The 15,802-nt window shown below is 39.6% G+C and overlaps 2 protein-coding genes across 3 annotated transcripts; one reads left to right on the top strand and one right to left on the bottom strand.

The window, feature by feature from the left end:
- The first annotated feature begins 36 nt into the window (after positions 1-36).
- On the top strand, positions 37-3,928 carry spef1 (sperm flagellar 1). Its single transcript, XM_075484195.1, has 7 exons — positions 37-212; positions 431-542; positions 1,388-1,535; positions 1,652-1,697; positions 2,770-2,848; positions 2,954-3,059; positions 3,449-3,928. Exons 1-7 carry the CDS (start codon positions 104-106, stop codon positions 3,560-3,562), a joined length of 714 nt encoding a protein of 237 aa, XP_075340310.1. The 5' UTR covers positions 37-103; the 3' UTR covers positions 3,563-3,928.
- A 5,495-nt stretch (positions 3,929-9,423) lies between these two features.
- On the bottom strand, positions 9,424-15,748 carry erlin1 (ER lipid raft associated 1). 2 transcript variants are annotated; one of them, XM_075478191.1, is made up of 12 exons: positions 15,621-15,748; positions 14,614-14,742; positions 14,110-14,191; positions 13,677-13,723; positions 13,525-13,586; positions 13,307-13,432; positions 13,130-13,203; positions 12,919-12,977; positions 12,680-12,771; positions 12,433-12,522; positions 12,250-12,329; positions 9,424-11,759 (listed from the first exon to the last, which is right to left on the bottom strand). In XM_075478191.1, exons 2-12 carry the CDS (start codon positions 14,724-14,726, stop codon positions 11,595-11,597), a joined length of 990 nt encoding a protein of 329 aa, XP_075334306.1. In that variant the 5' UTR covers positions 14,727-14,742; positions 15,621-15,748; the 3' UTR covers positions 9,424-11,594. The 2 variants fall into 2 exon arrangements, with proteins under 2 accessions (XP_075334306.1, XP_075334307.1); XM_075478192.1 differs by lacking the exon at positions 15,621-15,748 and adding an exon at positions 15,335-15,356.
- Between the last annotated feature and the right edge of the window lie 54 nt (positions 15,749-15,802).

Below are 15,802 nucleotides of genomic sequence, written 5' to 3'. Positions count from 1 at the left end.
CATCGGTCGCTTAGCAACGTCTCAAACAACCTGCGTTGAGGGAAGCTAAAAAGCTAACAGAATTTTTAACAACTGTTAAGAAACAGATGTTTCTTTAAGAATAATGGACCGAGAACTCACTGACGAGGAGCTGCAGGATTTGTTCGCATGGATAGACAAAATACCTCTGTCCAGGCCTAAAAGAAACATTTCAAGAGACTTCAGCGACGGAGGTAGCGCACTTAGCTTTTCCTTCGGTCAGCAGTCCACAGGAAGCTGACAACCAAACAAGCATTAGGAGTAATATGATCTCGCATTCATTTGTCACGTATCTTTCCCTCTAAAAGAAAATAATCCTATTTGGCTGTTTGCGTAGGTTATCGGCTCACGTGTCTGTCTGTGCATTATTTACTTGTGAACTGACTGTGTCTCCTTGCTGGACCCTCTGCAGTGATGGCTGCTGAGGTTGTAAAACATTTCATCCCAAAGCTTGTTGACCTGCACAACTATATACCTGCAAACTCCGCGCAGCAAAAGCTCAGTAACTGGAACCTCCTCAACAGGCAAGACAGTCATCACTTATCTGAAATGTGTTTATGTGTGTGTGTATTCATTATGCATAGGCTATAAAGTTTGCTGAATTTATTGACAAATTAGTGCTCAATCTACAGTCCTGTTAATAATTATTGGCACCCCTTTCTGTACAGTATCTCCGAATATCATAAATGATTGAATAAAGAATAGAATCCATCTGTTTTGTTCCACAAACATGACAATAAAAAAAAAAACTCACCTTTTCACTTGATATTAGTGAAAAAGAAACAATACATTTGTCCAGGTTACATTTTGAGTTTGTGATATATCATGATGAATAATGATTAATGAACAATTAATGATAAATGATTGATTCATGATAGTAGCTAAATTGTTCCAAAAATACTTATCCATTCAAAGGGATGTTAGAGGCGCCGGTAATTCTTTACTGTACAGTCATTCATAAAAAGGCAGAGATCACAATCTAAAAAGGGTTACTCGGCAGCTAAGAAAATATCTAAAAAAAATAAAAATTGAGTACATTTTCACACAAACACATATTAAAAAAGTTACAGCCCCTGTTAACAGCTCTTGACAGAAATGGTAGACATTGCTAACATTCTTCCTTTTCAGTTTTTCTACAAACACTAAGACTAAACTTGTGCTGGGCCTACTCATCTGGTCATGAGAACACGTCCAAAATACACCCACTCGACCTCTCCCTGGTCACTGGTATGGCTCAGAGTGAACTACAGATTTTAATGGGACTGTAGAGTAAACACAGCGGTGTCTGTGGGCTCATCAGTGAGTTGCATGCTATCTGCTTTTCCCTTGTTTTGCCGCATTAGAAACATATGTTTTTCTGTATTAACAGGAAGGTGTTTTCTAAGCTGGACTTTCACGTGCCCGAGGAGTCAGTGAGGAGAATTGTATTGAGCACTGCTGGGGCAATCGAGCCTGTACTGAGCACCCTCAGGGAGAAGATAGACAAGAGACTGGAGCACAATACAAACAATATACTAGTGTGTACTAAGACATACATGTTAGAAGTAATTTTTTGTTTGAGACCTAATTACAAAAGTTGAATTAATGTGGTCTGACTGCCAACACTTTGATTAGTTTTCTCCTTTTGATCCAGAATATGGACTACTTTGACACAAGGAACCGGGAGAAACCTCACACAGGTGAAGTCGTTATTCTCTTATTGCCTTTGAACATACACTAAAATGTCTTTTTTCTTCTTTTTTTTTTAATACGTGAATACTTAGAGCAAACTGTATTTCGCTCTCTTACTTGACCTTACAGCCAATCACTTCACAGGAGAGTGATTAAGATTTTGTTGGAAGTAACAAAACTATTTTTAAGTCAGTGAAATCAAGTGGATTACATAGAGTCAATCTGCTGAATTAGAAAAAAATGCGATGACTGTGTTTTGACTCAAAGCTTGTGCGGCATATATAATCGTGTTGCTGTATTTTGAGGGAAATGCTAGCTGACATTGCTAAAATGTGCCTTTTTTAGCACTTAAAAGGAAGGGAGTGTCATTTTAAACTTTTTCTATAATGCTGCATATGCTGGTTAGCTGATAAACACCAGATCAGCATAATCCAAATGACACTGCAGTGCTTTTTGCGTTTTAGAAACCCATTTAATGACTTATGTCAATGTCAATGCTGACTGTCACTGTAATGACATCTTCTCCTGCATGCTGATCTTGTCAGCATATGTGCCCTGCTAACAGGCCCAGAGATAGCAGTGGCCTCTCAGTGATACAAGCATAACCTCCTTTTGAAGGCAGCAGACAGCACTGATTAGAGAGAGCCACAACCTGAGGGTGTGAATCGGTGATATGCGTCTCTTCCGTTTCCCACACTTCATCTGTTCCTGAAGCTAGTCTGTGAAGCTGACCTCAGTCCAGCACCTCCTCCCTCTGCTCTTTCCTCTTCCATCTGCACCTCACCCACTGTCAGAGACGGGGCTTAGGTCCTCTTATCAGTTACCAACATCCAGGCGACCCTTATCACTGGCCTGAGCTCAGCACTGCTGACTGAAAGCTAGTATTTTTCCTTTTTTTCTCTATTCTATTATCCAGCTTCCACATTTCCTTCTCTGTCTGCTCATGGTCATTACCTACTCTAATTCCAATCTCTTTACCTTATCTTACCGTGCCCAAAAGATTCATCAGCTTAATCCTTGTAGGTTTTTTTTTCTATTCACATCATAGTTGGATAAATGTTTTGTTTTGCTTCTTTTTAGAGGTTCACCAGACTGAGGCAAGACTTCTGGCTCAGCTGGCAGAGATGAAGAAAGATGAGAAGAACGTACAGAAAAACATGTACGTCAAGCATGTCGCTTTGAATTAATGATGATAATTATAAAAATAATTAGGATAATCATAACAATGATGATGATACGTATGTTTTAAAAATACACTGGGCAGGAAACTGCAGCACGCTGTAAAGTTTTCCTCAGAAATGGACCCTACTTTCCGGCTGATCCTGCAGGAAAAAGACCAAGCTGTCATGGCTTTGCAGGAGACTGTGGAGGTATGCATAAACACTGCAGGAAACACACACTGCTGACTGGTAGAACATCTGCAAACAAAACTATCTTCCATTTTGCTATCCTGTAGGGGAAGAGCTTTGTCATACAGACTCACCACCTGTAGCATTGTTACAGATGTGTGTGTGTGTCTGTGTGAGCGTTTGTGTATGTGTCACACCCTGTGTCAGCAGTGGTCAATGAGTCAGTATCAACTCAGCGGATGCAAACTTTTTTTTTTTTCTTTTCCGTCTTTTGCCACATCTGCATGAAAAGAAACAAAGCAGAATGATGACTCGTTTGTACAACTTCTCCTTGAACCACACAAGGTTCTTTAAAGCTTTACAGCAGCTTCCTCTGGTTTAACCTTTTCATTTTGTATCCTTGTGTATAGATCCTGCAGATGAAAGTGAACAAGTTAGAGCATCTGGTGCACTTAAAAGACATGCGTATTGAGGATCTGACACGGCACCTGGAGATGTACAAAGCAAAAGGCAACACACGCTGATACAAAAATGGACACCGACAGCATGTAACTCATATTAACTCATAATTTTGATCCTATCTTGTTTTCTAAACTTAGTTTTGTCATTTCAGTCTTGATAATCTCCCACCATTCACACCAAAGAAACAAGTATTTAGATGGTGTAGTGTGTCACATGTTCATAACATGAAAAGTGTTTTCTGTGAGGCACTGATTTGTCTCATTTGACTTTGTGATATTTGTATTGTAATCATTGAAGAAGGGCAGTGCAACAACCATCAGTATCCATATTATCTCATTGTGTCTATCTGACTTACCTACGAAAATGTTACTGTAAATGTTATAGAGAAACTGTAACTGTTAAAATGTGATGATTATAAATTGTTACTTATCTAGGAGAAGTGTAGAGGTTTAAGTGGTTTTCATCAGTTTTTGTTTTGGTTTTACTCGTTAGATTAGTTTTGACATTAGTTAATTGCCAACCACATAAACGCTGCTGTCGCTTTATTCACGTCACTTCTTTTCAACATTCTATGAATCACATTGCTCAGTTTTCAGGAAACACTGTCTAAGTGTGAAATTTGTTTCAGGGTAGAACCCGCTTTATGGGTGACGCCATTTCCACTTTTCAAGTGAATTTCAAAATGAATGTAACGAGGAACCGAACACACTACCAAATATAGATAAGTATTCTTCAGCCAGCTGCCACAGGCCTACAACCCATCCCACACATGGCCAGTGGTCTGTCAACGGAATGAGCAGAATTTTCCTAAGAAGAAAAGCATTCACACCAAACTCCCATGCAAAAAGTAAGCCCTTTCAGTTATCACATACAGTAAGAGTAAAACACAGTACAACGTCTTTCAATCTATGTATCAGGACATAAAATATCATCTGGCCCTTACAAAGTCTTAAAATTGAGTCTATACTGCCGCAAATGAACAATGCAACATATTTCACTGTTTCATTATTTCTAAGCCAAAATGTTGATGCGCTGTGTGGAGAGATAAGTACACCCAAGTATTCAGTCACTCATAGATCCACCATCACTTAAGCTATTTCTTTTTCTCATTTCACATAATCAGCCTCCAACCTCGTGGAGAAATTTTGTCCCTCTCTTCATTACACTGTTATCACTGACTGAGTTTTACAGGTATTACTTTATGTACAGTTAATTGTAACATCCCAAGACGTTGTTTGACCCAGGTTGAGCTCTGGAAACTTAGACCTGGCCATAAGAACACCTGGATTCTTTTTATCACAGATTTTTTTTTAAAGATTTGTTTCTGTGGTTGCAATCACCGTTTGATGACCCAAGTTTTAGCTGTCAAATAGATGGCCTCACATTTGACTGAAGAATACTCTGGTATACAGAGGAGTTCATGGTTTACTAAAGTATTGCAGGTCCTGGGGCTGCAAAACAAGCCCAAATCATCACCCCTCCACCACCGAGCTTGACAGTATAACGTGCTTGAGCTAATATGTTTGCTTTTCACCAAACACGGTGCTGCGCATTATGACCAAACGTCTCCACTTTGGTCTCATTTGCCCAAAATACATTGTTCCAGACGTCTTGTGGTTGGTCCAAATGCAACTTAAAACCTAAGCAGCAAAGAGGCTATTCTCCTGGCAATCCTTACAAGCCAGAAATACTTGTTCAGTTTTTTTCTAAGTATGCTGTCATGGACTCTGACATGTAGCTCTTGAGTGTTTTACAGTTTCTGAGCATTGCCCAGTCAGACCCTGTGAACTTGCTGAGAGGATTGAGAACTGTCTTGAATGTTTTGTGTTTGTGAATAATCTTTCTCACTGTAGAATGATGAAGTCCACGTTAGAGTAGAGTAGAGTAGAGTACCATTTATTAATCCCGAAGGAAATTAAGGTGTCTAGTAGCAAACATATGTCAATACAAAATACACACAAGGTACTATACACAACATTGCACAAATAACAGCCATATAACTCTTCCATATATTACACATATATCAGCCATATAGCTCTTCCATACATTCAGCAAAAAGGCAGATCTCACACACACACACATACACATACACAGTATGTATCTATTGTCCAAGTGAGAAGCAGTAAAAAGCAGTAAAAAGAGTTCTGGTGCAGAGAAATTGTTCCTGATTATTGGGATTATGCGGTCCAATCACCTATGGCAGTCTCTTTCTGTGTGGTGTTGAACAGCTGGATTGCCCTGGGGACAAAGGACCTCCGTAGCCTGTCTGTCCTGCAGGGGATGGCGCGGAACCTGTAGCTGAACAGGCTTCTCTGGTTGGCAAACACAGAGTGCAGAGGGTGACTGTGGTTGTCCATTATAGAGAAGAGTCTGCTCAGTGTCCTCTTCTCAGCTGTGGTAGTGAGAGCCTCCAGTTCTGTGCCTACAACAGACCCAGCCTTCCTCACCAACCTGTCAAGGCGTCCAGCATCTCTCTTCCTAATGCTACCCCTCCAGCATGTCACAGCATAGGAGAGCACACTGGCCATGACAGACTGGTAGAACATCAGCAGGTGTCTGTTGCAGACATTAAAGGATCTCAGCTTCCTCAGAAATTAGAGCCTGCTCTGACCCTTCTTGTAGAGAGAGTTTGCAGACCAGTCCAGTTTGTTGTCCAGATGTACCCCTAGGTACTTGTACGTGCAGACTGTCTCCACTGTCTCCCCCTCGATAGAGACAGGCACCAGGGGCGGGGTGGTTCGCCTGAAGTCATTATAATGTCATTCCTCCTTGGCATTGTGTTAACACACACCTGAGCGCTCCAGACAAGTAAACTGCCAAAGCCACTGCTTGATCAAGTTCATTTGATTAGCAGCACAAGGCTACCCTCTTAATTCCAATTAAAACTGTATGGTTGGACTTAGCTTTTCATACATTGCTTCTGTATTTTGGCAATCTCTTTACTTATTTTTAAGACCTGATAATGTTGTTTTTTTTTTTTACTTTACATCTATAATTTTTTTTTTTTTTAATTGACTGTGTGACTCACTTTGAATATGTGTCTGTGTATTTCACTGCAGATACCCTGCCCTTTGACTCATTTTCCTCTTCTTTTGCTGGAAATTTTTGGGTTGCAGCCTTTGAGTGTGTTGCTACTGGCCAGTAACACTGAGACTTTACTGCCTCCTCACTCCATTCTGTTTTCTGACTTTGTCAAAGAGCTGCATGACTGTTTGATCTGGTGAAGCTGAGCCACCTATCCTTAGATGTGCTGAACAGAGATGGGACTGCTTGTGATTAACACAAAATCAATGTGCCAATTTCTTTCAGTGTTGTACAAATGGGTTGTGGGGAGGTGAGGGCTGTTAGTTCTTCAGAAAGTAGCTTTGATAAAACAATTAATAAATAAGGTTTTATTCATTGAACACTACTTCTCTGAAGCATAGGAGGAGCCAAGTTTGTATGTTGAGTTTACAAACAGGAACTAATAAATGTTTCTTCTGTTACGTTAAAAGTAAGGGATTTAATTTTTCTTTGAATGATTGGTGAACCACACTGCATCTTCTGCTGCTCACCCACCTAAGATAACAAATGGTTCCATTTAAAGTTCCAAAGAATGGTGAGTGGAGTGCTATTTGTTCCAGATATTTTTGTAATTTAAGTGGGTAAGGAGACCCTGTCTGCTCCTATTCGTTATTTCTACTGGCTTCTAAAGGCACAGTCCAGCATTCAGCCTCAGCTTTGCTGACATGTTACAATTCATGAAAATATTTCTTTGGGTACAAAATGGGTGTACATGGTGAGTTATCAACACTGTTTTGTTGATTTACAGAAAATAGCAAACTCTATATCAAAATAAGCCTTTTCTGTCATTGTTGGGCCCAATGTGGGCATATTGATTAAGTAACGCATACAGCAAAATATCATACTTAAAAAAGAATTCAAATTTCATTTGATCGGAATTTCAGAGGGTATCTTTTTTTGTTGTTACACAGTTGTGCATAAGATATAAGCACAGAAACTCGAGCCACTATAGTTTGAAATGTATGCCATCAATGTTCTGTATTCAGGGCTGGGCAATTTATAAGACTCCAAAGCTGAGGCAGCTGAGGCTGAAATATCTTGAGCTTTAGTCACTCTCAGACTGGAGCTCCACAAACACTGAATCAGACTTTTTTTTTTGTCAAGTCAGAAGCTGTTAAACTGCCTTTGGATGTGAAATTCCCTAATCTTTTAAACAACTCCCCCAGTTTATAATCCAGTTTTGAGGTCAAACGTTTAAAGTTTCAAGTTCAACTGAAGTTTGAGGATCACTTCAGTCAGCCTGAAAAGTCATCTTTACGTGTAGACTGACCTTTATATGTCCCTTCAATGCATCTACTGGAAAGACTGATCACACGGGAGAATGGGATACGAGAACAAAGCACAAATAAGCTTATCAAAATGTGCAAGAAAAAGAAAAGACATGCAGCACAGAATTACATCTGACCATTTGTACAGCTGTCTTGACTAATGACTTGAGGATCAGCACAAAAAAAAAACACAAGGAGACTCTGAGAAGTTCTGGGAACTGGCACCAACACACAAGATAAGAATGTGATAGAGAACTGAAGAACAGAGCAGCTATTGAAGAAAGTACTTCCACCCTGATGAAGCAAATACTGATGATTCACATTTGTGTCATACTGCTGGTTGAGAGCTGGGTTCATTTAAAGATGAAGAACCACACCCTTCTGTGTCTGGGGAGGGACATATCCCGGAAGATGTCAAGGTAAGATAGATTACGCATGATATGATGTGGGACGATCAGGGACAGAAGGAAGGAAAGCAAAGTGATGGTTCAGCCAGGAAGCTGAAAAGCCTGACCTTCACCTCACTTCCCAGAGGGGGAGGGATTTAAACCTGCTCAGTTTATTACCCCGGCAGCAATTAATTAGACCACCCAATGAAATTAGTACAAGCCAACAGACAAATACACAGAAGAAATATTCGGTTAAGTAAAGAGCTGAAGACAAGTAAATCTTATTTACATGTTCCTTTATGATCTTATCAATCTCAAGAAGAACCTGATCCCGGTCAGACAAAAACTAAACACCCTCCCTAAGGAAGCAAAGATCAATGTTTTTGTGGTTGAAGGATAGCAGAGAGCTCCACGGGGGCTGAGAGGTCATAGGAGGAAGCTATCACTCATCCAGTCTCCCACACCGCTGTCTCATGCAGCAACACCTTGGAAAGCTTTTGCAACTCTGCCAGGCTGAGGGCAGGACTCACAGCTTAGAGTTGTTGTTTTTTTTTAATGTTTACGCCACATGTTGTGGGTTAGAACAACAGGGACTGTGTGATAGATTATTTTTATGGGTTCAGGAAGCGTTCACAGATTCATGCTCACACTGCCACAGCCATCCAGCCAATAAAAACAAATGATGAATCTCCCCGTGCAAATAATACGAAAATTCTAAACGATTCAGTGTGCGTAAGCTCAAATTCAGGTCAGTTAAATTCTCAGCTTTTCAGTGCATGAGATGTATCATCATTTGTAAGTATCAAAACACATTTGCATATTACTGTGTTTTAATATAAAAAAACTCAAAACTACATCCAAGATGCAAGTTATATTGTGTAATGTGCAAGATGTCCCACCGACCAGGGCCCTTTTCAATATGTTTAAACATACAATTAATTTCTCTTGTAATCAGACAACATATCCATTGCCATTAATCATATTTATTTTCCTTCCCTTTTCTCTGAACTTGGTCCATAATTTGGTCTCTTGGCTTTCATTGCTTTGGTATAGAACTATATATATATATATATATATTTTTTTTTTTCTAGTGCTGGCTCACCTCCTATTGGCACCCAAGTGTACTACACAGTGACTGCCCACACACACACACACACACACACACACACAAAAAAAAAAAAAAAAAACCAACAAAGAGAGGAGTGGTACCAAAATAGGTTTTATTTTACATAAGAACATTGTCAAAACCTGAAAACATTTTTGCATATAAACCTTTTAAAACAAGGAGACAATGTTTAAATTTCACAGATTTTACAAAACATTGACAAAGAGAAAAAAAAAAGAAAAAAGAAAAAAGAAAGATTTCATAGCTGATTAATACCCCCCTTTGCATCTTTATTTGAACCCACCACCAAAGCATTGCAGAGTACAGCCTTTTAACTGTTCACGTAGACAACATGATATCTTTCAAACACTAGTAGTGTGCTCTGCTAGTTACATCTTTCTCAGTTAATACCCAAGTGGAGCCTTTTGAGGTTTTAAAAGAATCACTTGATGTTTCAGTCTGCAAGCCTGGGGTAACTTATTTACTTAAGGCTTAAATTCTGAGTACTGGAAGTATTTCAAAGTTTGTGAAGACCAGAGCCGAACAAAATCAAAAGCTTAAACACACTAGAAACTAGCACCAACTTGCATGTTTTAAACCCAATCAATATCAACTTAAATCTCTAAATGGAACAAAGCTGGTTTCTATTAAGTGCTGAAACGCATATTACCACAAAACAGAGCAGAGAATAAATGCTTTTTTGTCTTAAACAAAGTGTAAATGACTGTTCTAATTCGAAACTGGACGTAGCCTTTGAATCTTTAAAAATGAAAAACAACCATTGGCAAAGACTGCGGAGTTTTCCAATCAATCGTTTCTTAAATTACTGAAAAAGTAAACAATGACTAAAGACAATCTTGATTTAATTATTTCACCTTGACAGAGCATCACCCTCACCCACCCAATATTGTTTTCAGACTGCTAATGCCAATGGATCATAGTGGAGAGTGGTGGTGGTCCAATTTCTTTCATCTTCACTCGACATTAAACCACATCACCGATTATCCTCAAATCTTTATTTGTCTATTTTAGCTTCTGGAGAACACACGCTGACCAACAATGTGCAGCTGTCTTATCAAACTAAAACACACTTCCTGAGAATTGACATTTACCGTGTCTGAACGAGCCGTTAAGAAGAGGGTTTGGCAAACAGACACGGGCTCTATTAATCATCTGAATCAAGCAAGACTACTTCCGCATGCACAGCCCTGACAATCAAAACCAAAAAAAAGGAAAGAAACTTGCTGATTTGCTAACACAGATAACAAATCACAGCGTAGTGACGCACAATAATCGCATTGTTGTTGCACCGACATATCAACCACCGAGTTAGTTTTTAGAAGACAAATCGGGTTTCTTCCCTTTTTTTTTTTTCTAACTTTGCTTCACAGCAAAAATACCACAAGTCTCAACAGATAATCAAAGAAAACGCCAGAAAATAAACTATACAACTAATAATCTTATATCCACTGCTCCACTGTAATTCAATTCTTCTTAGCACATCTTAATGCTTTCAGCCAAAGAGAAATCAAGGTTGGCTCCATGTAGTGACCAACTGCTGTAATCGCTGGTTCCAGTTTTAACGCTAAAATGGTCCAAATGTCAAGTTTCACAGCAAGCAGCATTTGACATAAGATGTTAAGAAACGGTCCTCGCACCAACTCACGTTGAGACCAACGAGCGACTCAGTGCAAGGGAACATGGCACGGAGATGACAAACCCCTCGCTCCCGTTTTATTGTCAATCCAATTTTTTTAATTAGTGTCATCTGTCAGATTCCAGTGCCGCTAAATCAAAAGTTAATTCTCACAAATCAATAACTAATTTCCATCGCAAATCTTTCCTCTCACACGCAAACAATAAACACAGCTCCAAAAGCAAAGTTAAATGCTGCAATGATATAAAAAAAAAAAAAAAAAAAAAAAAAAAAAAGCACATGTATATTAGGGCGACTACTTGCCGTCACCTTCCCAGGCATAAGCATTTTAATGCTTTTGATTTTACCTATGGCATCATTCTAGTTCCTTGAGCTCGTTGCTCACAAAGAGTCAACTTTGCGTTTTTATCCCATCTCCATTTCACTTTCACACTTCTTTCACCTTTAATTTTCCTCACTCTTTCAATTTAAGACTGACGTGTGCGACTCATCAAACTAGCTGCAAAGCTGCACCCCCCCCTCCCCTCCCGTCTCCTCCCCCCACATCATCTTCAGTGACAAGACAAGTCCTCACTGGGTTCTCCTGTCCTGTGCAGATATAGAGCTGTGGACTCAGCGCTCATCTAGCTTTGCTTTGAGCAAATCTGGGTCAGGCTTCGGGGGACCGTTGTTTCCCTCGACAAACATGTTGGGAATGTCCTGACCGAAGTAGATCTTACTATTAGCCGATATGGCCTGATATTTCATCAGCTCCAGGTATTCTGGCGTTAACTTCAGCTGAAAAGATTTAGGGGAAAGACAACAGTATATTAGTGCTTAGTCATATCACCGCACACCACAATACCAGCATGATTCTTGACACAATCATGGAGGGGAGCAGCTTAGCCCCAAATAAATGCAACAATGACATCGGAACAACTGCAGCAGGCTGAGAGTGGTAAATAACAGCTTCAGAATGGGATTACACTGTACTAAATATAATCTGCATCTTTTTAAATATGATCCTGTATCAGTCACATGGACTGACTTGTGTCATTACAGCAGTTATGTGTATATTAACACTCTGGATTTCAAAAGTAAAAAAAAATTATAAATAAATGAATACAAAAATAATTTCTGGCTAAAGAGTTCCACCACAGACAACACACAGGACTGTGGTAGAAATCTCCACAAGCTGAAATTATGCTAGCAAGACCTTGTGGTATTTTTAGCTAGTTTAGTACATTTAGTTTAAATGATGTGGAATGCATTCTAACAAAGTTTTTACCCTGTTTGCTTCTGCAATCTTTTCAGCACCGTAATATTCCGCATCAGCCTTCGCCTTTTCCCTGGCCAGAAAGGCACCATCTGAAACAAAGGAACAGTGTTGAATGAGACACCCAGACAAACTAGCACACCACACAAAAGTCTCATCCATCTCAAAGCCAGAACTGAGAGCAATGACGCTAACCCTCTATTTCAGAGATCTTCCTCTCCGTCTCCTTCTCCATCACCTTCTGTCTGAAGTGGATCTGTGCCACCTGAGCTAATTTCTCAGCCTCTGAAGGAAAAACAAAACAAAACATGAGGTTTAACAGAGGGTGACAGTGGGGTTACACATGACTGACAGAGAGAGGAAAAACGCTTAAATTGCACTGCAAATTGTCATGCAAATAAAAAGCAGGGGGAAGTGATTTACAGTAAAACACCACATTTACCAATAATAGCTCTCTTTCTTTCAGTCTCCGCTTCCTTTTCCACCACCTTCTGTGTCTGAGCTGTTATCATCAACCGAGTCTTCTCTGCTTCCCTGTTCACATAAACCAAACCAGCATTGGTAATATTTTGCTCAAATGCTTTTTTTTTTTTTTTTTTTGAGTGAACTGAGTGGATGGGTTACAGATAAACTGAAGCACGCACCACACCAGTGAAGGTGAGCAGGACTTCATAAACTTACATGAGTTCAAAGTTCCTTCTGATAGATTCGGGGATCTTTGGCTTGGTGACACGGACTGCCTTCATTGGATGATGAAGCAGGGCAGAGGCAAAAAACAAAAAAAGAGGGAGAAACTATATAAACCTTAGCTCTTTTTCACAGAAGGGATGACTGGTTACATTTTGACGACAGTAATGTGATCAAAACTGGAGTTATGTGTGTGCTTCCATACCTGTATTGTCAGTCCAGGAGCCATACAATTGAGATCTTTCTGCAATGCAGTCTTCAGGTTCTCATCTATTATATCTGAAATACACAAAATTGAAAACCTCTTCAGTATACAGTCTACTGTGCATAATACTGTACAAATTTCAGGGATTAACACACAATGCACTGCATAAACACTCACCAAAAAGCTCAATGTAGACCTCCTGTAGTGTGTGTACACTGCAGAACTGGTTCAGTTCATGGTGAATCTTGTTGAAAATGAGAGTTTTGTCATAGTCAGCCGTGTAGTTCCTCACAATCTCCAACACTGCAGACAAAACAACGAAAGCAGCCCGCAGGTTTAATGAGTCGAGTCAATAAGAAGCTACTTCAATGAAAGAAAATTTTAACCCGTTTTACCTGCTAAAGGGACCAACATATTAACAACTTCTATCCTGTCAAAGTAGATCATTACACCACCACTGTGGGGAGAGAGAAACGTCAGTTTAAAAGAGAATCATTTCCAAAAAGGGGAATCAATATCTGAACAACTACTCCGAGTTCAGATGTACCTCGTTCCACAAGGCACATTCTTGATCTCATCAGTTTGGAGCGTAGTCTGGGGAAAAAGAAAGAAAAAGAAGGTCCAAAACATAATTCTACAATGACTTAACATAACAACAAAAAAGTCTTGCATATGAAAATACAAAAACGCACACGCAACATCATAAGCACTGAAAGTTCAGTAAACAGTGTTCTGAAGCAATCTTTACTGAAGTTCATCTCAGTCTTGTGGTGCAATGACGTTTCCATAACAAATGGGCCAAAACTGTCAGATACAAATTTAAAAGATAAAACTCCAATTTCATCTTTTATATGCAGAGGCACAAAAATGCTGCATTAACATGACGTCAAATCGAGCCACCGCAGACATTGATGAATGTCAACCGTTTGCACGTTCTCGCTGACATGAGGCGGACCTCTAAAATGTCGGAGTGGATTTACCTGCACTGATCTGTAGGTGGTAATGAAAGGCAGCATAATGTGATATCCAGGCCCATTGGGAGAAGTCAGCAAAGCCCCACCTCTGAAACAAAATACAAATTGTTGGGTCCCAGTTCTCAACATCAGCATTTATGGACAACTGTACTTGAGTCTTTTGTTTCCTTGGAAATAGCCACCTTTTCTATCTGTTGTTTCTTTCCATTACACAAATCGATAAAAAAAAAATAAAAATAAAAAAAGGATTGCTTTCAAAGGCATAAACATAGATAAATCACAGAAGTATCTGCTTAGTATATTTTGCTGGGGGAGAGAGCAAGACTTCATGCCACAATAAGCCTTTGGTCAAACAGGTTTGAGCATTCTCATTATTCCAAAGATAACATTTGTATATCCATGCAAATAGTTATAATAAGCTACTTTCTTATAATAACATGCAGTGCACATCCTTAGCATTGAGATGCTATTTCTACCAAACACGGAGTTAAAGGTCTGAGTTTGGGATACCTGTAGTACACAGCAAGGTGTCCTTCCTCTATCTTGTGAATCGAGGAGTGCAACATGATGGCCACCACTCCTGCTATTGCTGCAAATACTGCCCCTACATGCGGCATCGTCATCCTCACTAGCACTCACCTGCATGGAGAGAAAGAAGCATAAACACACTGGCAAATTTATACAACATTGAGTGCTCAAGGTAACACAACACATATGGTCAGACACCAACAAAGTCAGCAGCAGAACATGCAGCCAGTTCCCAATTTTCATGTAAACCTGGCCAAAACCGATGCAGTGTGCCAATGAAAAAAAACTTTACCTGCATGATCAGCTTTGTATGAGATGTCTGATAAATAGTTTTGACTCATGATAAAAGCGTTTGTAAAATTTAGAAAGGGATAAATATAATCCAGTTTTAAACATATAATGTAAACCAACAAGCACAACACAGAGCACTGGCATACAAGTAAATTCCAGACACCAATGGAAACCTTAATGATAAAAAGGAGGACATAAATGTTAGGTCCTCCCCAAAGTAAATAAAATATGCATTGCACAACCTGCTATATCTGCAAGATGGCCCGCTATGTTAATTATATCAATTATCTTCATTTCACAGCCGGTCAGCTAGTTAATGTAATCTATCCAGACTTTAGCACAGGTGCACCCAAGTCAATGCTGCACCTCACATGAATGTTAGTCGAACGGCTAACATGCACCATTTCCTTACAGAATAACTTTAAGAAGGCGACGAAGGAGTCGATCCTCTGCGAGCTAGCAACGAAACATATATAAACTATAACCCTGTGTCATCGTGTATATTCATGACTTTACCGAAAAGCAGAAGTTGTACTAATATTCGTTAGGGTAACGTTATCCTAGCAGGCTGGGTTAGCTAACTAGCTAGCTAGCTCTCCATATAGGGTGGGTTCGAAAGTCAGTCACTCCGTCAGCATCTTGTAGCTTAATGCTAACTTTAGCGTGCTAGGCTGTTACAATAAAGTAAACACAATTACCTCAGCTTGCACGGTGCTCAAGTGTAATTATAATCATGTGAATGTAGAGTAACGGACTAGCTCTTGAATTTAAATCTAAAAAAAACACAAAATCAAGCCGCGTCCACCTCTGGTTTTATCTTTTATCATTCATCGGCCCGCCCCCTCACCACGCCTCCTCCCACAAGCTTTCTGGGATTATG

Source organism: Odontesthes bonariensis, chromosome 2 (genome assembly GCF_027942865.1).
Source record: "Odontesthes bonariensis isolate fOdoBon6 chromosome 2, fOdoBon6.hap1, whole genome shotgun sequence".
NCBI lineage: Eukaryota > Metazoa > Chordata > Actinopteri > Atheriniformes > Atherinopsidae > Odontesthes > Odontesthes bonariensis.
The sequence above is the reverse complement of the archived record's forward strand: the minus strand, read 5'-3'. Positions and strand labels throughout refer to the sequence as shown.

What these genes read in the sequence shown, in the direction of transcription:
- erlin1 (XM_075478191.1), bottom strand. Translation starts at nt 14,726, where the DNA reads ATGACGATGCCGCATGTAGGGGCAGTATTTGCAGCAATAGCAGGAGTG. An exon ending in CTCCTGGACTGACAATACAG is followed by an intron (nt 12,978 to 13,129) that starts GTATGGAAGCAC and finishes CATCCAATGAAG; the next exon opens with GCAGTCCGTGTCACCAAGCC. An exon ending in AGATTGCAGAAGCAAACAGG is followed by an intron (nt 11,760 to 12,249) that starts GTAAAAACTTTG and finishes AAATCTTTTCAG; the next exon opens with CTGAAGTTAACGCCAGAATA.
- spef1 (XM_075484195.1), top strand. Translation starts at nt 104, where the DNA reads ATGGACCGAGAACTCACTGACGAGGAGCTGCAGGATTTGTTCGCATGG. An exon ending in ACAATACAAACAATATACTA is followed by an intron (nt 1,536 to 1,651) that starts GTGTGTACTAAG and finishes CTTTTGATCCAG; the next exon opens with AATATGGACTACTTTGACAC. An exon ending in CTTTGCAGGAGACTGTGGAG is followed by an intron (nt 3,060 to 3,448) that starts GTATGCATAAAC and finishes CCTTGTGTATAG; the next exon opens with ATCCTGCAGATGAAAGTGAA.